We start from the raw sequence: 20,601 nt of genomic DNA on the forward strand, positions 1-20,601 counted from the left end.
TTTTCATGCTATTATTTCATTTCATTTTGACGCTTTGGGAATATTTTTCATTTTTCTGGGTTTTTTCTAGGTATCTTTGCTTCTATAAAACCTTCATAGATTTAGTATTAACTTCAAGCAAAAGTTCTTAGAAAGCATTACAAATCATAAGACTTCGGCTTTTTCTTTGAATTTGGTCACAAGGGGCAAATCTTTGTGCTACTAAGATTAATGAATTTGGCCTACGTTTCCCTGACATTCTTTTTGGTCAACTCGAGAACTCATAATTAGAAACAGTTAACGCTTAGCCCCCTTCCTTTTTTTTTTTTTTTTGTTACAGATCTTCAAGGGGTTTTACAAAACAAAAGAAATTGAGATCATATTTTATCTTGTGTCAATGTGTTTGGAACACAAAAATCATAGCCAAATGCTCTTTCTAAATAATGAGAAAACATGTAATGAATCGTCTTTACCCATGTTACCACAAAAGTGTCTCGCTTGCTTAATGTCAGAGAAATTGGAGCTCTGCTTGTGTTGTACTACTTAGAAGTATTGTGTTTTCTTAATCTGCAGTGCAGAGGTAACGCACGTCCTCGTAAAGTCTCTGAAACTGCTGCCTGAGCCTCAGGGGAGCTCCTGATTCATATTTGCATTGAGCTTCTAAAGTCTTCCTGGCAGGTTATCAAAGTGTAAGGTCAGGCTCCACGTTTTCTGGTAGTTTTAGGATCAACATATAAATTCAGTACCCTACAGAGCGCGCATGCGAAACATGCCAAATGAGCTGCGCGGTATCTGCATTCCTCTCTCTTCATTACAAGGTGTGTTTGACAGCCCTAAGCTGAGTTTGGCTCTGTTGACCAGTCAGTCAACGCTTTAGAGTTCTCATTTTCAAGCAGCGTCAGTTTTTACAAGGTAAGAGACCAAAAGTTGGGGGAAAAAAAAGTCCAGCTTTTGTTTTTGTCCACAGATGGAGATATTTGTCTTTGGCTCTGCCTTGAAACACTACTAGATAGAGCCTTTGTTGAATCACGTCGCTTTTTTTAATCCGCACTGATTGCTGTGATGACTGGCTTATGGGTTGTAATATAAGATGTGTGAGGACCAAAACTTTGCAATTCAAAGTAAATACTGATTATGTTAAAGTTTATGTTGCAGTCACCGGACTATTTTGATTGTAGAAACCTATACAAACAGATATGATCCATCCAGGGAGAACACATCGTTTGATATGATTTTGTATACGTGATAAGCAGCTTGTATATGTGCTGGGTCGGTCTATGCAAAGTCAGACTGGGAATGATGAAGTTTTGGTGTTATTTCAAAAGCCAATGGGAAATTAACTACATTTGGGAAAAAAAGAAGTTTATGTTTTCGAAGTTTGCCAAGAGCCAGATGCATGTGTTTGTATTTATAATTGTTTGTCATAATTAGGAGAGGAAAAGAGTTGCACCGACCCCCTCAACACCCATCCAAAGCTGCCTGGAAGTGCCAAACTAATGTGTATCAAACTAGAAAAAAATCACTCTCCTTCACTTCCAGATCTTGCCCTTACACAACACTGGTCCCATTTTCTAGCTCATCCACAGCATTAGAAATAACTATCAGACTGCATGTTTTAATATAGTAAAACAACTTCCTAACATCCTGTTCTTTGGTGATGTTCTTTTTAATTTGTTTAGTTTTATTGTGAGACCACTGTAGATCATAAAAACAGTTACTGCAGTGGGGATCAAAGCAAGTGCATCAAATCTTAAGTCTGAAATTGTTCTCTGAGTAACGTCAGTATATGGCAGTGTTTAAATGCAGATTGCATAAGACTTTACTGACATTGGTTGGTCTGGTTAACATTTGACTGCCTCCACAGGAACTGCCGTCATTCCTTGTTTGTACAAACTTTTTTTGTGATTTAAAAACTGATAAAAACCTGGGAGTTCTTTGATAAATCTGCCTTCGTAAAAGTAAATCTTTACTAAATATTTACTCAAACTGTTGTAGTGAAGGGATATTTCAATATGTTTGAGTTGAAGCCATGAGAATTACTCATCGGTATTCTGTGTTTTACCTGCTGCTGTAGACAGCCGTCAGAAGGCGGCGTCAGATGCAGGAACTCTGACTGTGGAGTTGACCTGATGGCTACCAATAAGAGAGCCAGAGAACAAAAAAACCACCCTCAAACTTAGATGAATTTCATTGTCGCTTGTAAATGGTGTGTAAAGTGGATTTCACTTTTATTACCATTTTCTCAGCTGTGAATGCCCACGTTCTTCGGGTGGTTGTTGCCCCATATATCCTGCTGCTGATCAGGTGAGTTGTCTCCATGATAAACCTGTCCTCCTTTTTTTTTTGCAGACTCATGCTCACAGCTCCTTGGTCTACCTGGTGTCCCTTCTGGGCAGCATCGAGCACAGCTTTCACCACACCCTGCTGCTGGAGATCAGAGCTCTGAGTGACCGTTACCCATCTCTGCTGGGTGGCTGTGGAAAGGACATTTACAGGATGAGCAACTCATTCACTGCTATAGCCAGACTGCTGGGAAGACGACTAGAGGACAAAACGGCCACTCACTGCAGGTTGGGAAAGACATGATAACTCCGGCTGATATGCTTTATGTTATGTGTGAATCCACTGAAAGCCAAGTCGGTGTTTCCCCATCAGCGTGCACAGACTGTTCAGACACTCGACGATCAAAAGTCAACTGGCCTCATTTGTTCCATCATTTATAACGGTTTCTTGAAAGGAGTCGATTGGCGCCTGACACCTATTTGTGCATCGACTCATATTTATATCACAGAGTACTGAGGAGTTTGGAATTTCCCTAAAATCTGATTGGATACAGATACCAAGCTTTAAGATTTAACCATGAAATTGTGTGACACTGAAATCTTTATAGACCATAAAAAATGGATTTTCTTTTTGATTTCTTCCTCCAGTGTCCTCTTTCATGTAAATGCTGTTTTTACAACTAGTGGAGGCCACGAAAAAGTGCCTAAAAAGTAGTAAATGTCCCCAACTTGTGAGGACACTGCATGTGTTTGTGTGAGTGTGTGCGCATATATTTGCAAGTTGATGTGCGTAAATTGACTGAGCTTCATCTGGCTGCAGTGTGGCAATGACACGCACGGTTCTCCTTTAAATAAGAACAGTGTGTGCTGGACTGAAGTCTTCCAACAGCTTTGCTTGGGGTCTTTGGGAACGAGAGCTTGAGAGGGCCTGGGTGGCTTATTAGTAAAACAACAGGGGGTCAGGGGAAAAAACAATGAGGCTTTTGGAAGTCAGCAAACGTGAAATGTGTTACATGTTTAAAGAAAGAGAAAGATAGATGGTTGAGATGGAATTTAGGGGCACAGAAACAAAGCCAGTCATTGTAATAATGCTAGAAATGACACAAAAAAAAGATGTCCAGAAAGGGAGCGAAAGAAATTAAGATTGATTGTGTCCCCGTTACAGGGTGGATGAGGCATGCCCATCTCCCTGCGCATCTCTTCCAACTGGTCGAGGAGGAGGAGGGGGTTCAGAGCAACAACTACAGGTGAAGATCCAGAGCTTCGAGGAGAAAATGGGGGAGGAGGAGGTGGTGGTGGAGGACTCGCCAGCTCCCCAGCGACGCTACAGCCTAAACCAAGCTGTCAGGGAGGAACGACGTGAGATGAGGTTCAACAGGTCAGATCGGATACAAAAATAACTTGACGTTCTTTTCCTTTCATTTATTGAATAAGATTAAAACTATCCAAAGATAGTTTAGATGATTGATTTGGTGGTTCTCAAAATTTAAAGATGTCTTGTGACTTGCCAATTAGCCTCCATATAGTAATCATGACTGACTCCATCTGGTAGCTTTTCTGTGCCAAAATTAGAATAAGATTCAGAGATTCACACAAGTCGGGAATGTCTCTGAGACATTTCTAAGAAACTGCTGATTCTAAGATCATCAGTTCACTTGTATGTAAATGGATGTTATTGGAGGGTGCAGCCACTTTGTCAAAGTCTGGAAGAAGACCCTAACGGTCGCTGTCAGCTGAGAGGAAGTTGTTTCAGATGGTCAGGAACAATCGAGTCTGAACTGGAAGCTGCTGGTCAAGCCAGTTTTACAACCCATTGATTTAGAGGCTACCGTTCAAGTAAGAAATTCAGATAATTTGCAGCTGAACATATTCACAAAGAAAAAGCTTTCCAGGTTAGAGATGTATGGCCAGACAGGACAAATATTAGGTTGTTTGGCCATATTGGCCCAAAGTTTGTTTGCAGAAGTAAAGGTGAGACATTTAACTTTAAGATGGTGGACCACTGGTTACCACCGGGGCTGTTTTGCTAGCAGTGGAAGTTGACTGCTCAAAGTGGATGGAGTTATGAAGGAAGACCCCCCCTTCAGATTTTTTCACCCTCCCCTCAAACAGTCAGCTGGACTGTTAAAACCAGAACACAATTAAGTATTCAGACAGGACATTTGCGCCAAATACGGATCATAGCCGGTTGTCGAATGAATAAAACAATCAAAACCTCTTAAAATTTAGCATCTCAGCCTTATCAGAAATAAGAAGATTGTTTTTAGGTTGATACTGTAGACAAAGATATTTAGTTGAACTCCACCGACCAGAACAAGCTTGTTGATGGCTACCACGTTTCTGGTCAGGATGTGACATTCTAAGGAATATTTACCTAAATTTGAGCTGTTTTCTATGTATATTTTTGAGCTGCTATGTTTACATCTGATCAGTTAATTTAGAAAGAAAACACAATAAATTATAGATGATTATTAATCTATATTAAAGCATATAGACTCCTCAAATAGGCCTTCTCCCTCATGCTCTATAACCCACTATAAAGTGGTGGTGGTGTATTTATCTTTGGAGGCTTGGGAGAGTTTGCGGAGTTCAGGACTCTATTGGGCTGGAGTTTTTTTTTTTTTAGTGGTTAATTATACATCAGCTAATGACACATTTTGTGAGGCCTATAAAATTGTAGCAACACAGATCTTCCCTTCAGTCTGCTCTCTATCTGACAAAGCCTGAGGCATACACCCATACAGGCTCAATCAGCAAAACAGGGACATTATTGTAACATTACGGGCTTTTATAATTGAATCGACACTCTGCGCTTAGGACACTGATTACAAAGATCAATGTCTTAAGCAAAATCTCCAATTGTTGCAAAATAAATCAATCAATCATCATATATAGTGTCGGCTGCATCCCCACAGACCATTGAAGTCTAATTAAACTCTTGAAAACCACACTGCACATGTGAAGGAGTAAGACAAAATGTAAATGATTCAGATTTGTGATTTTGCAGCACTTTGTCTTATTTCATGGCGTCTCCTAGGTCAAAGAGTCTGGCTCTTCATGTTTTGCGCTCGCGCTCCTTCAATTCGGACACGGCAGAGGACGGCGAAGGGGTGGAGCCGAGCCCAGACAACTCATTTTGCAATACTTTGCCTAACGAGCTCTCAGAAAACCAGGAAGTGTCACCTGCTGAAAGGAACCTAACAGGTGACTGCATCCTGCCTGTCACCGCTCTGCTGAACGCGGGGGGCGAAGAAGCTGAGAACCGTCAAAGTGGAGGCTCGAACCGAGAGGAAAGGCAGCAAGTGGAGGCTGACAGGCTCTTCATCCATTTAAGAGACAATATGGAGAAGATCAGAGAGTTCTGTAAAGACATGGTGCAGCAGATCCCCATACCAGAGCAATGTGCGATAGAAGGTAATGTGAACACTTCTTCTGAGATAGTTGTCATGACACTGAGTATCATTCATGTGCAGCAGCATAGTAAAACAGTGGTAATTATCAACAAACTAGAAAAGATTAGCTCACAGTGAGAGGCGACAGTGGGGGGTTTATTTGATTTGCTGAACTTGATTAAGATTACAATCAGATGTGGTGGCTGGGCTTGATTAACTTGATTAATACACCTTCTTTTCCCTTCTCTCTCCATGCCTGCTTGGTCTTGCACACAAAAACACCTTTGTGCGGCAGTCAGTAGAGGCTTGATGACCTCTCAAGCCTCAAATGGACATTGATTTATTTCTCTAGGGGGGATAGTCTGATTTTTATGCAGTATGTGCTGACTGATGATTTACATACCCTCTGAAGAAAATATGTGTATGATTAAACCTCCTGGCCGGTTAGTTACAGTCTTAGATATCCATTGCGTTTTTTGGCCCTCTCACAGGTTGTGTACTGTTTGATCAGACACCTTATACGCCCCCGACTATTTGAGTGCCAAGAGCTGTTTCCAGTTACTGAGTGTAACCAGCTCAGGTGTTGATGAGGTTCATGTGATGTTCCTTTGAAATCTCTTTGTCTGTTTTGAACATCCCCTTGCTGTTTGACGGTGCCAAAACTCTGTCTAAAATTGCATCAGACTTGTCACGGTGGTGCACAGTAACTATTTAATCCTTGATGTGCCCTTTTAATCCTCCCTAAATTATGATTTTTAAGAGGTCTGTGTGCACACAGAACATGCACAATGACTGAGAGTAGCTTCTATTCTATTCTATGGAGGTAAATAAACACCTCTACCCTGATAGTGACGGTGCAGGAGAAGCCTTTGGAGAAATCTAGTGCCAAAATGATATCATCCTAAAAGGATCAGATTATATTTTCATTCAACACATTATATCAGTTCAACAATGTTTAATGTAAACCAGGACTTGAAGGATCCAGCTGGTGATCTTGTGTTTGAAAACTAAAACATCAGTGTGGGTCTCTCTCTGACTGCTTTCAGATTTTCTTACCCCGTTTGTGGCTTTCACTTCCTAAAACCTTTCAGTACTGCAACAGATGACAATCTTTGAATTTTTACATTGAGGAAAAAAAACTCTAAACAGCTGGTTACTGTCAAGCTAAATGTTTTCTAATGTTTTCACTTGATTATTGATAAGTTTAAATGGCTGAAGGTCAGTTTACACTAAAAAATAAAAGAGCTCGTCAGCCAGTCCAACAGAAACGGTTGCTAAGGTATTGTTTGGACAACAGCACAGAGGAATAAGCTGACAGATGTTGGCCATCGATACTAAGCTTGTCAGAAGCATCAGTCCATTAACATTTAGTTCTTATATTTAGTTCTTTTTTTGACAATAAGGAAAAAATATTGGCTAACTATCCTTTATTTCAACGTCGGAAACCTGTGTTGCGCTCTTAATCTGAAACAAAAGCACCAAAATCCTGGAGAAACATTGATATTGTCATTAAATTCTTTATAAATTGTCAATAAATAGTGTAAATCTATGCCACAGCTGTGGTTTAGAAGATGCAAAAGCACTACTAAAATGGTCAAAATAGAAACAAGTTTACTTGATGCTAGACGTTTCACTAGCTTACCCCCCATTCAGACCTCACTCTTTGTTTCAATCAGCCCCCTGAAACCTGATGGTTTTCTATCCACCGGGCTTTTTATTTCTTACCTTCAAAAGAAACTAGAGACATGAAATAAAAAGCGTTTGAGCGATTGAAACCTTTGCCATCAATACTTTTTCTAAATTAAAATAGTGTTTTGAAAGCATCGATGTGATGCGTCACTCCAGGCTTTAAAGGTAAACAACGCATATGTCTTTCCAGGTCACAACAGGTTAGAGAAACCACACAGGTCAGACTTATGATCAGCTTATGATGGAAAGCAATGGTACAAGCACCTGGTATGACTTTGGATCTTGTTTGATCTGATCAGAAGTGGACAGGTCCAAGTATGTCAGTTTACATCTGGCATTGCTTCTTTAGCGATTACTTGTTATTTGGCCTCACTTCCCCACTCTATGTGCAAATATTACAGAAAATGAAATCATACAATGTCAACTGTGGGCATCAAACAGGACATCATGTTTCTGTAAAATCTCAAATTAGATTCAGTGTCTTAAATGGTATTTTTAAAGTCTGGCTATTATATTTTCATATCTGCCTGATACACATTTATAATGATGTTCTGACAAAGATTTCAGCTGCCCGTGTGTTATAGAAGAAAAAGTGGCATCACAATGCATGAGCTGACAGATTTGTGATGTGAAATGTGAGAGCTCAGTGTTAGCACATCTCTGTTGACTGAAGACAAGCAAAGGAGGCTTTCAAAGCCTTTTCAAATTTCATTCTAAATCAGTCTCTGTGGGCCCAACTCACTTTATACAATAACTTTACTGTAATACTTGCCGCACCTTATACCAACTGTCAGGGCTGATGGTTTTTTGTTGGGGTTTTTTCCACGTTCTCTCCCCCTTTCAGGAGGACTGTCATCGGATCTTTTGGAACTCAAATTCTCTACGGAAAACCGTGACCTCTTTATTATTAACCAACATCTCCTTTTGCAGAGACCAAAGCCAAGCAATCTTCTTGTTCTTGCCACCTGTTTATGAAAAGAACTCATAAACAGCGTGTATGTGTTCAAATTATCAATAGAATTTCATTATAAATTTTCATTTTAAAGGTTTTCTGCAAATTATGTGTCCTGCCCATTTGCTTTACGTACAATAATTTATTTTTCCAGACATTGAACCAAGCAAACAATCAGGTGAAATTGCTACCATTTGCATTGAGGCACGTAAAAAAAAAAAGTCCTGTGAGGCCTTAAATGCAGTGATTTTCTAAAAGTGATGTGAGGGATTGTACTTCAATGCATTTGTCCAGATCAATGGCTACTTAATAAACCTGGGGTATAGATACAGGCTGTGAGAAGAGAGGGGATAAAGGTCAGCTGGGGGTGGATGGATCTGAAATGACATGTGGAAAAACAGGCATCCAGAAAGAAATGAGTGACATGAGCAAAATCTGTGACACTAAGTTGAAACAGATGAATGCATGCATGCATTCAAGAAGCACATGAATATATGGAAGCAGTCTGGTGAGCATGCATGCTATAGTGCCAGCACTGCACGTACACTAGAGACATGGGTTCAAGGAGTTCATGTGAAAAAAATTGACAAAAAGTGAAATGAGGAACTGCTTACGCCTCACACTAATCCAATTCATTTTCTCCAACACACACACAAATATATATATATATATATATATATATATATATATATATATATATATATATATATGTGCTCAGCTGAATGATGATAATGCTTAACCTTCGGGCTTTAGGTAATTTTATCTGACAGCAGCCAGGAGTCGAGCAGCACACTAACAACATGAGACCGTTGAGGCAAAAATGACATTCTCCTCCTTTGGCCAATGATTAAGTGATTGAATCTGCAAATAAATGTAAATATACAAAATAGTTGTGAAACACAAGCACACGCGCCACTCCTAATGCCGTAGCTTTGCCCTCCCGGCAATAAGTCTCTTAATGAGGATCAACCCCAGGGCTTACAGCACATGATGTCACAGCTGGTCTCAGCTGGATGATGTCATCAGGCTGCTGGCTGACCTTCTCATGAGCTGACGACCATCTATCTCACAGGACGAGGATCACACAGACGAGCGAGCTTGAATGCTTAATACAGCGTCACACATGCACGAGCACAATGAGACGTAAAAGACTCAGCGTCCACATGCTTCTTGTTGATGCTACAGCAACAGACGCGCTCGTTGCTGCTGGGAGCTATTTCAATTTTATCTTGATCTGGCAGCTTTTTGTTTGCTTGTTGGGTGGGACTGACTAGTTTCCTCATCCGATCCTTTGCGTTGGCCTTTGGTAACCGGATTACATTAGTGTAACACTGTGCCTTCTAGACTTTTAACTACGGACAGAAAATGGCAGGAATACGAGAACAGAAACTCACGAGTCCACCTGATGTCAGCTAGATGGTGTTTACATTGATCATTCAGAGAGTCTGATTGCTAAAATGAACATTTACATGCTCATAATACAGATAAAAGACCTACCAAAAGTCCCACTGTATTTGATTTGATCATTATTCTGATTTTACAGATGATGGGGTACAGACATGTTTGCCCCTTTTTAAGAGGTTTGGGGGTGACTTAGGTGGGAAGAGAAGATATTTTCTGATGATTGTGTTATGCTGTGTGCTTGTATGCTATGAATTACCAAGACAGCACTAGTCGACCTGTTTAAGTGACACAAAAACACAGAGAGAAAGTGAAGTGCTTTTTTTTTTGTTCACCATTTTATCATTGGCCGTCCTTTGTGTGTCTTTGTATAACAGACTCTAATCGAGGCTGCGTGGCCAAGCTTTCGTTCTCCTGCCCTCTGAAGGGCCACTACTGCCTGTACGCCAAGTCGTGTTTCAACCTGACAAGCCGACAACCTCACCTTTGGATTCACATCATGCTGCTGCATCTACAGGTGAACCCACACATCCAGCTGCACAGCATTAAACACCTTCTGTTTGAACAAAACGTAATAGAGCAACATTTTTTTTAGCATGTTATACAACAAAGGTTTTGAGCATAGCAATAGCTTTCAGTTATGTCTTTGGATGTATTTTGATGCCGCTTTCATTAATTATGTCTTCCTCTGAACTAAATAAGAAAGGGACCATCCAGGTTGTTATCAATGCTCTGTTAAGCAGCCTCTTCTGATGACATGTCCCTTATAATGATGCCTCAGAGTAAAAGTTAAACAAACATGAAGCAGGTTAGGTTTCAAGCACAAGTGGCCATGCAGCTGTAGCCTGGTAAGAAATGAACCAGCTACCTTGCTATGCCACTAATCCTACTTCATAGTACAGGCCCCAGACCACCTTAAGATTCCCTGGATATGTTGAGCGTGCTTTGTAGAACAGGCCCACACTCACTGAGGGTGGAGCTTTCTATGTACATTATTTAAAACAACTTGGTGCCCTAGGAATTGTCATCTTGGAAGATACCACTCCCGTCAGGATTTAAATCTGTTACCGCACAATACGTCACTCAGCCACTTTTCATTGATTTGATCACTGCTGGGCATGTGGGTTTGCATTTTTCCTCGCATTTGTCACCCATCTATATCTATTTGGGCAGATGTTTTTTTCCTCCCTCTTGCCCACATATTTCCTCTGCCTCTATCGCCAACCTTATCTCTGTCCAGACTCGGTTTCATTTCCTGCTTATTTTGTTCTGTCTCCCTTTTGAACAGAGTAAATCCAGTGTTCCTCTGTGCACCAAAGAAGACTGTGTCCAAAGACTGGCTTCTCTTTGGCAGAGGACGCAGCTTAAAGGATCTCACAGCTTTTCTATGGCCATGGCGCAGCACACCACCCCACACAAGAAGGTACTTGATCACAGTGTGTATGCGTACGTGTGTGTGTGTGCTCATGCTGCTTCCTTGAAAAAGCTATCTGTCTCCAGCAGGGAGAATGAAGTCATTGGCTATATGAAAGAAGAAAAAAAAAACACTAAGAAAGGGGTGTGTCATCATCCACTGTGTTTATATATGAACTGCACTTAGTGGATGTTTCTTTATACAAGGCCTCTGCTCACCCAGGCTCCTATTTATCATGTCTTTTATGTGTGTGTGTGTGTGTGTGTGTGTGTGTGTGCGTGCGTGAGACTGAGTCACAGAGAGAAACCCAGCTTGAATGACACAAACAGCATTTGTGTGTTTAAATGTGTTTGTGTGGAAGGTGCTCCTCGTGCCGGCCCTTCATAATGTGACAAGCTGAGAGGTCATTCGGAAATAATCCACCCCACAGCGAAACTACATCTGTCCTTTGTCACACTTTAAACGAGCGCTGTAGCAGCAACCTGCTATGGTTACCATATGGAGCTTGAACTTACAGACACACTCATTAACTCCCAGTAAGCCACATTTACAGAAAGATACGTGTGTAGGTTCATTCTTCAAGGACAGCGAGGCTGCTGTTTATGCAGTTCATGAAAAGGTCTGTTGTTTCAGTCTGTTCTTCAAACATGTATTCATCACGTTTCCGTCACTTCTGCGATCATAACGTCGATGCACATTAATATTTTGGTGATCCAGACTAAACCCAGCCGTCACTAATGCTTGCTTTGAAATAATTTATCTTAACCTTAACCAAATCTTGACCCTTAAATGTAATTGTTTTCATTACAGGGACCTTTTAGCTTCAAAAGGAAGCTACACGCAGCATGAGTAATACAAGTACATACCTACATACTCATTACTGCAACACATACGTACATCTTGTACATATTGTAGACACATTTACTTTATCACTATCCAGTGAAATGCCCAATTATCCTGAGATTATTATCTCCAAAGTACCTTTCCTACTAATTTTATCGAGCTTGAGGTGGACCATTTATACTTTAAACATGTAATCTGGAAATAAAAAGACACAGCTGTCTCTTTCCAGGGATAAAAGGCATTTTGGAAGTACCTCTGAAATGTTTCTTTTTTTTTCATCTAAGCTTTACACAGAAATGCAAACACTGCAGATGTGTCAATCGTCTTCTCCATATGACACCCACCCAAATACCACAACTGTCCTGCTGTAACCTCATGCAAGTGGCAGATGTTCTTTTAAAAAGTACATTTAAAAAAAAAAAAAAAAGGGAATGTTACAGAAGAATGTCTGTAGGTGTAGAGTAGCTGTAAAAAAAAGAAAAGTGGCATTTAATCAGAAAAAGCTCACTGAAAAATAGCCTCCCCGTGGAGTTCAATGACTGCAAAGTTTAGTTTAGGGAAATAAAAAATAAGTATGTAAACAGATGAATAAATAAATGAATAAACCCAAAGAAAAGCATCAGTCTCACAGCAAGTTACCACCAACCTCTCTCCCTCACTGAGTCACTTACCTTATTCCCTCAGTGTCACCATAAGTGACAGAAAATAAGTTTACACAGCAGTCTGGTTGTGTAACATATTTAACATATTCTGACCACATCAGAACGTAAATGACTAACCCACTTTAATCCTACCAACCCCCTTCTTCTCCTGTTCCACAGATCATCGCTGCTGGGGACAAATGTGATGATTCCATGATAGCAAAGTATACAACTGAAACCAATTATCTCGTAGACTCTCACCCGAAAACACTGCAACTCAGATGCCTGAAACAAGCTCATTTTGCGTCAGAGTTTTCCCTCCGTTGGCTGCCTACATCACCGTGAAATGCATTTACTTTATGCTTGTATAGTAACTAGTTTGGCACACCTCGAACAAAGAATAAAAAGCTGCCTTTTAGTTTGTAATTTCTGACCAATTATGTGACCAATCGGAGCAGAGTGAGCCTTTTTTTTGGAGGCGAGCCTCAAAGAAACGGCAGCTAAAGATAATCGCTTTAGACAGAAGGCGAAAGAAGGTGCAGCACCAATGCACAGGCAGAATTTTAAGTTGTGTTTTAAGGCTTCTTTAATTGACCTCCAAAGAAATCACTAGAATCTTGCAAATTTGAGCATTATTAAATGAGTTGAGTATAGTCTCCCTTTTCAATGGGCGCCAAAAAAATAAATAAATAAAGAGTACGCAGTAAAATGAAGATGAGATTTAACAGGAGAGAGGGAGGAGGAAGGTCACAACCTTTTTCTCCATCCAGATGTACTACATTTCCTCTTTCCTCTCTCCAATCAGACCCACGGCTTCACTCCCGCCTGTGTGAACCAATCAGAAACACATGTAGTTGACATGTACGGGACAGAAGAGGTTACCAATTACATCTGTACCGGCAGGGAGATTTAAAGAGAAACTATAGAGCTTTACGATGCTTCCGTGATTTAAGAGGGGCTTGTGTTTGGCTTCTGACAACTCACTTTAGTAGTTTTATGACACAGAGAAAACAGAAAGCTGGTGTGAGAGAAAATGAGGGTGATGAGGGAGGTAAGAGCAACAAGCATCTAAGTTTGTGATGGATTTAAAAGGAGGAATGGATTGATAAAGATAAAATAATAAGAAAAATAACCGGGTTTGAATTAAAGAAACAGGTTTTAAGGAAGGAAAAAATCATCACCGACATCACTGTTTACATGTCAGTAAATCCAAGTCACTTCAAGAGAAGCACGCGGTACGGCGGCCGAATTATTAAAGAACGAGACGCTAAGGATGGGTTAAGCATGGGAAGATGATGGCGTAAAGTCAGAGCAAGAAAGAGGATGTTATCAAGAAACGAGAATTAAAGAACCAGGAAAGTTTCCCACTAAAGTATAAGACAAATATCAGCTGTGAGACATTTATAGAGAAGAGGAAGAGTAATTTTCACAGGCAAGAGATGAGAGGAAGAGGAAAAGACGGAACAGATAGCTGACAGACGGCAAAGGGAGATACTTTACAAGTATTGTTTCACCTTGTTTTCTCCTGTTTGCCTGGATGAGTACTTGTTGATACAACTGGTGGGTGGGAGAAATGGGAGGAAAGTGAGTTACAAAGAGATGGAGACAGAGCTCAGGCTGATTAGATAAAGATGTTTTGGGATGAAGAGAGAAAAAGGGGGAATTGTTACCACTGCCTGTGCCCAGTTAAAGAGACTTTTAATGTAAGGACCCCCCGCTGTGCTTGGACATTTATGCCCAAGACAGGCCTAACGATCGATGTCCACGGAGGAAAGAAACAAAGCCTTTTTTTTCTGTTTTTGGTTTATAGCTGTATTCTGTCTTCCCTCCACACCCCTCCTCCATCCACTCACCTTCTTCCCTTCTCTTCCTGCCTCCTGTTTTCTGTTCATCTTTATAAATGATAAAGTCTGCAATTTCAAAACTTGAATGTAAGTTTGTTGTCCACAGTTTGTGTTTACAAGAAAACAACAAAAAAGAGTATTTTAAAAGGAGATAGATGTTACATACAAATACAGATTTGACAGGATATGCTGTTTTTGGCAGAATCCGTACGTCTGATCATTGCTGCAGCCTTCCTGCACTTGAAATTAGTCACATGCAGTTACGATCTTGCATCTTGATTAAATTATGATTCTAATCTAAAGCCAGTGATACAGAGAGGATGGAGGGAGAGAGACGTATTGAAAGGGGACTGCAGGTTAAGTCAGGACAGACGCATTTTATTCAGACTCCCAAAATTCAGCCCTCATTTCGTCATCTCCTTATTCGTTCTGGTCCAGATTAATCAGATGTGGGATGTGTTTGTCCACATCAGACTGCACATTTGTCACGCTGCAACACTGCATACTTATTTGGACGACATGGTGATATTGTTCTCTCTGCAAATCACATGTGATGTAGTGGCAAACATTTGCTTAGACACTTGGAGCTTTTCTTGTAACGGGATCCAGAAGCAAACTAGTGCCTTTTTACTCATTCGTCATAATGAAGTGACTCATTCTTCAATGTGTTTTTCTCCATATGTGGCATCTGTCTACACTCTTACGCACGGTTGCTCAACTCCTGACTCACAGGCTGTCTCTGAGGCTTCTTTTGTCTTTTATTTGCTTGTTGGTGCTGTATTTAGTACTTGGTGAACCATGTTAAAGCATTTTTTTATCAGTCCATTACTGTAAAGTACCAAGTGATTCAATGAGAAACCATCAAGGATGTTGCACTACTTAGTCCTAATTAGAAAAAGATGAATGCCGTGAGTACAAATGGCTTCAAATGACCAATCGTGTTCATTTTGCTGAGAAATTTTACTAGTGAATCACTGAATTTTTTGGCCCCTGAGTAAGAGGGGCGGAAGTGACAAAATGATAGAAATGGAAATTATGAAAGTGGATGTGTTTTCGGGAATGAAGCAGTGACAGTAGATGCAAATAAGTCCTGACCCCCTTTGTTTCCTATAATTAGAGTAGCACTGATTAGAGTCAGTGTCAGATATAAGTGCCTACTGGTTTTACACCCCTAATCTGCTGATTAGGGGTGTAAAACCAGTAGGGGTGTAGATATATCACATATCTATATAGCCAGACTTATCCCCTCTGTGTTGACTGTGATCTGTGTGCTCGAGGACTTTATGACAAACAGATGACAAACAGATGATAAACATCTGCGGGTGTTTTCCTTTTCTACATTTGTATATTCTTTCTCTGGGCTGCTGGCCTTAATCTCCTCTCTCACCTGTTGTTTTTCACCCTTTCACCCTCTGTGGACTTTCAGGATTTCTGTTTTGCAACATGTCCACAGAAGACCACTCAGTCCCCTGCACCATATGAGAATATTAATGTTTATGTATACTCAAGGATGGCCCGTCTCCCTAAGACACACATGGTCCTGGTTTATCTGTATCCGCAGGCAAACCCCTTTCACCTTGGTTATTTAGGCTGTAACAACTCACAGCGAGCTCTGATGTATGCTCACGTTAATGACCTAGACTTTGTGGTGTATGTTTGGTAAAATGAGAGTTTAAGGATGAGTTTCAGTGGTCCAAGTAGGACTACACACATAAAAAAACAGCTTTCACAGTAACAATCCCTCTCATGAACATCTAGGACTGAAAGAAGATGTTTGTCAAAATATCAAACATGCTAGTAGCTCAGCTATTCTTATTTTTCTTATAGACATACAATCCAGCTGCATCTTGATGTTTCCCATGACTGTAGTGAACAATGGTGAAGCGAGGTTTCTCTCTTCAATGGCTCATAAGTACAGTAATCTATCATCTCTTTAATTTTCCCCAAACCAGCATAAATATGTATTATCTCCAAGGCTTAAGAGTCAACAAGGTGTATTTTTGTTTATGTAAAGAGACTGTAAGCACATGCAGGAGTCCTTAGGCCTTCATTGCTCACTTTTCTGTCACAACCACATACAGATGCACATATGAGAATGCAGCAGTCCACGGGATCACATCCAGCTTTCAAGCAGAGTTGGGGGTTAATTACCTGTGTGTGTATTTGTATGTACTCATTTTAAAAGAAAAGAAAAATTCTTCCTGCTTCGCTTTCTGTAAACATAAAGAAGAAAAAGCTGTGTGTCTGCCAATGTGCTGCTGCATCGTTTGTATAAAATCCCAACATAGCGTGAAGATGGATTTTTGTCTTTTGTTTTTTTATCCGAGAAGTTTTATACAGTTAAAATATCCATCCATCCATTTTCTATACCCGCTTAATCCGTCAGTCGGGTCGCGCGGGGGGGGGGGGGCAGGGTACACCCGGGACAGGTCGCCGGTCCATCTCATGTTTTTGGACGGTGGGAGGAAGCCGGAGTACCTGGAGAGAACCCACACATACACGGGGAGACCATCCTGGGAATTGAACCTGGAGGGAAGAAATGTCTTCTGTAGAAAATCTTGAATGATTCTTATCAGAGGTCTCCTCAGCCCATTTCACACAAGATACAGGACTCATCAGTCTATTGAAGTGATATTCAGTCATTCACATGTTGGTCACTTTTCTGTTACTGTTCTCCCCGTTCACTTAGACGTGCCTGTCAAAGTATCGGAGGGGTCTGTGGTCGATGTGAGATGTGTGTAGTTTATAGGTGATTGGATACTGTACAAGGTGCAGAGCGCATTGGCCATAATAGTCTTTCCCTGTGTTCTGACAACATTTCATGTTGCCATAACAATTCATATTACTCACAGTGTTTGTGTGAAACAAACCAGCTGTAAATATCCCCTTTCCACAAGTTTGAGCTTGTGTCAGTAACAGTCAGGTTTAAGTGCACTAAAGTGACAGCGCAGTTATCAACTCAAGGGAAAAAATGACAAATTCAATTCATTTGACCTGTGGGCGCAGATCTGCACCATCACAGAGAAGCTGCATCATCACACAAAACTCTCCTAGAGTTATCGGATGTCATTTTCGCTCATGGATTGGCTCCTGCAGAGTCCAGACCTTATTCCCATTAGATATCTGTGAGCGTAGGTAATTCATCCATCTGTGTCTGTTTTTCTTGCCTTTGTCCTCAGGACCTGGATAACCTTCAGATCCAGCTGGAGGAGGTGCGTTTCTTTGACCTGTTTGGCTACAGTGAAGAGGAGGGACGTTGGCTCTGCTTCATGTGTAACAACCCTGAAAAGGCAACAGGTGAACACAAATGCACACACACAGGCAGCCAGGAAGCATATAAAGAATCAACAAATCAGGAGTTATTAATTAGAAATTGACCCCATCTTCCTTTAAGTGAACTCGGTCTGCATTTGTGCTCTTACAGAACAGCAAGCATCAAACTGCCCGGTTTTCCTCACCCACTGCATTCCACCTTGTTCTTTTTGATAGAGCAGCGAACAAGTAAAGCAGGATTTTAGAAGACTGCGTTCTCATCTCTTGTCATTTCACCGGCTCTGGTGGGAATAGTTGTCTTTCTTGGGGATGGGAGATGTTTTCACTCAAAATTCCTTCAAGGATAACAATCTTTTCCCAGAACTGTGATGGAAACCTGAGCAAAGAGCAGCTGCCAGCCTGATTTTATTGTTGCGAAGGGTCACTGAAAGCAGTCAGCTTCTGCCATCATTACTCAGTCGTGATTACTTTACTGTGGCCCCGTGAATCCCCTCAACAAGCACTTTGTCCGATGAAGTCAGAAATTGAATCGCTTTCAATTTGGTAATGTACAGACTCTCAGCTTCATTCGATGATACGATCACTGTCAGGTGGAAACGTGTTTCTGTATTTCTGATTGGATAGTGAGGCCAAAAGCTGTTTCATAGACATTTGTGGAATATTCTGTCATTCATGTTTCATCAATTAAGCAAGTTAAAATGCGATCCTTTCAGTTGGAAGCTGTCGATCTCAACCCGCAACATGCAATCAAAGGAGATCTAAATGCAAATGACACAAAACAGCCTTAGACTGCAAAAACAGTGCAAATCCGTCAGAGAGATAGTGGAAACAATGGGCAAATCAGAAGTTTGCTACAGAAAAAAAGCACACGACTGGCGAGCTCAGCGACTTGAAAAAGATCTGGATGTCCATCAAAGACTTCAGAGGTGTGTGATCTTAGGATCTTGTACAGTTAAAAATAAGAGCCCCTTCGCAGCATCCAGCCACACAAAGAACATCTCCAGGAGGCAGACATATAATCATTAAAGTCACCCATAAAGATAACACTTCATGCGCACAAATAAGACTCATAAAGACACAAAGACTTTGCCAAAGACAATTTTTAAAAAAGTTCTGGAAGAGCACGCTTTTGACAGATGAAACTAAAAAGACAAAAAGTTAACTAAAGCGCACCATATCATCTGTAAAACATATGGGGCCGGTGTGACGTCATGGATATGCGTGGCCTTCAGCTGCACTGGGTCACGAGTGTTTATTGATGATGTGACAGAAAACAGAAGCAGCTGCATGAACTCTAAAGTGTTTAGATATAAAGCATAATTTCAGCCGAATGCTGCAAAGTGGATTGAACAGCACTTCACAGATTAACAATGAAACTTCTTGCAAAAGAAAAAGTAGAATAATCTGTAAAGGAAAAAGTCAATTGCCTGATCAAATGCATTTGATGTGCTTAAGACCAAACAAACAGCAGTAAAGGCCTCGACTATACAGTCATTGCTTCAAAAGCAGTATTGAAGTGTAGTATTTTGTTTGATATTATGCTGACTACATTTGAGCTTGTGAAAAATAGGATTTAGCATAAAACTGGTATTAAATTCATTCTCTGGGCCTTTCAGTTGGTGTGTTTGTGAATGTTTTATCCACCGACTCTACACATTCACCCATCACACAGACACTATGGCTCCTCACCATGTAAAGCATTCTTCCTCTATTTCCTGCCCTTTTTCTCTTGTTTCTCCACTTTAAAGGCAGAAAACACAAAGTGCATTTCGGTGAGTGATGGTGTAGTAAAAATAACTGCGTCTGTAAATCTGCGAGTGTGGCCTCAGGAGAACATACAGCAGAGCAAATGCTGGGTTTTAAATCTATGAGTAGCTCTTTGTCAGTCCAAGTTGAAGCAGTTGTTACTTGAGGAGTACTAGAGGAGTAAGAAGAACGCGGTTTGTGACAGATGTTGAGCTAGAATTATGGAGGGAGAGGAAAGGAGAACAAAGTGTCACTAATGAGTAGCTCAGAAACTTTGATCTCGTATATGACCATGCCGTTTACAGGCACTGTAAATGTCTGATGGCAGCTAATAAGAAGCCAGCAGGTATTTTCCAGTAACCAAAAACCTCGGACATGTAGCTGTTTGTTGTAGGCAAGAGGCCATCAGATGAGATGCCGTTAAAAACTGCCTCCAGTGAAAATGAAGTTTTTAACCTTTTCGGCGTGTTCATTTGGTATTTGTTTGTACGTTGCAGCAGAGATGATCGTGGTCACAACCAGGTGTAAAAACAAAATGTCGTAAGGTTTCAAAATAGCCATCCGCAAACCGATGGGTGGCGTCGTGTCCACCTCGTCCATCTTTCATGCACAGTTTAAAGATCTTTAAGTGAGATTTCCACTCAAATCTGCTGTCATGTTGTTTTCATTTGTTTTTCTATCCTTCCATCTTTTACTTGTGTGTTTCTCTCTGCTGCCAAACAACATCGCACATCTGTACGAGCCTCCGAGGCTACTAGATCCTGTAATTATTGTCCGTACATTTTCTGATACACTTGAATTTAGCTGTGTTGAGCAAAATCATGTTTTCAATCTCACTGTTTCTGTTAAGGTGTAGAAATGAACCGCGTGGAATGTTAAAGTTTAGGTAAGTGATCTTTGTAATCTGAAAACCAGGTAGAGTGGAGGACATCACTGCCACTGTCCCTCTGCTTGAATACACGAAGAGCAACATCCAGAAATCCATTTGACGGCATCTTAGATAAAAAGAAATATGGTTCGGATTCACCTGCTAGCGTACCTGTGCTAATGACGACAGGGAGTAACAAAACACAAGGAGCTGATTCTTTGTAATAATCAGTCTTCTACAGATGAGATGATTCATTGAGTCTGATGAATGATCCTCG

The 20,601-nt window shown here is 40.7% G+C and overlaps 1 protein-coding gene across 1 annotated transcript in view; it reads left to right on the top strand.

The window, feature by feature from the left end:
• veph1 (ventricular zone expressed PH domain-containing 1) overlaps positions 1-20,601 on the top strand; it is a 69,452-nt gene that overhangs the window by 36,704 nt on the left and 12,147 nt on the right. Inside the window, exons 8-13 of the mRNA XM_072392723.1 lie at positions 2,329-2,549; positions 3,427-3,639; positions 5,299-5,675; positions 10,073-10,212; positions 10,984-11,118; positions 17,617-17,734. Coding sequence (XP_072248824.1) covers positions 2,329-2,549; positions 3,427-3,639; positions 5,299-5,675; positions 10,073-10,212; positions 10,984-11,118; positions 17,617-17,734 — 1,204 coding nt within the window. The remainder of the gene's footprint in view (positions 1-2,328; positions 2,550-3,426; positions 3,640-5,298; positions 5,676-10,072; positions 10,213-10,983; positions 11,119-17,616; positions 17,735-20,601) is intronic.

This window comes from Leuresthes tenuis, unplaced genomic scaffold (assembly GCF_036924035.1).
Source record: "Leuresthes tenuis unplaced genomic scaffold, fLeuTen1.0.hap1 SCAF_9, whole genome shotgun sequence".
In the NCBI taxonomy this organism is placed as follows: Eukaryota; Metazoa; Chordata; class Actinopteri; order Atheriniformes; family Atherinopsidae; genus Leuresthes; species Leuresthes tenuis.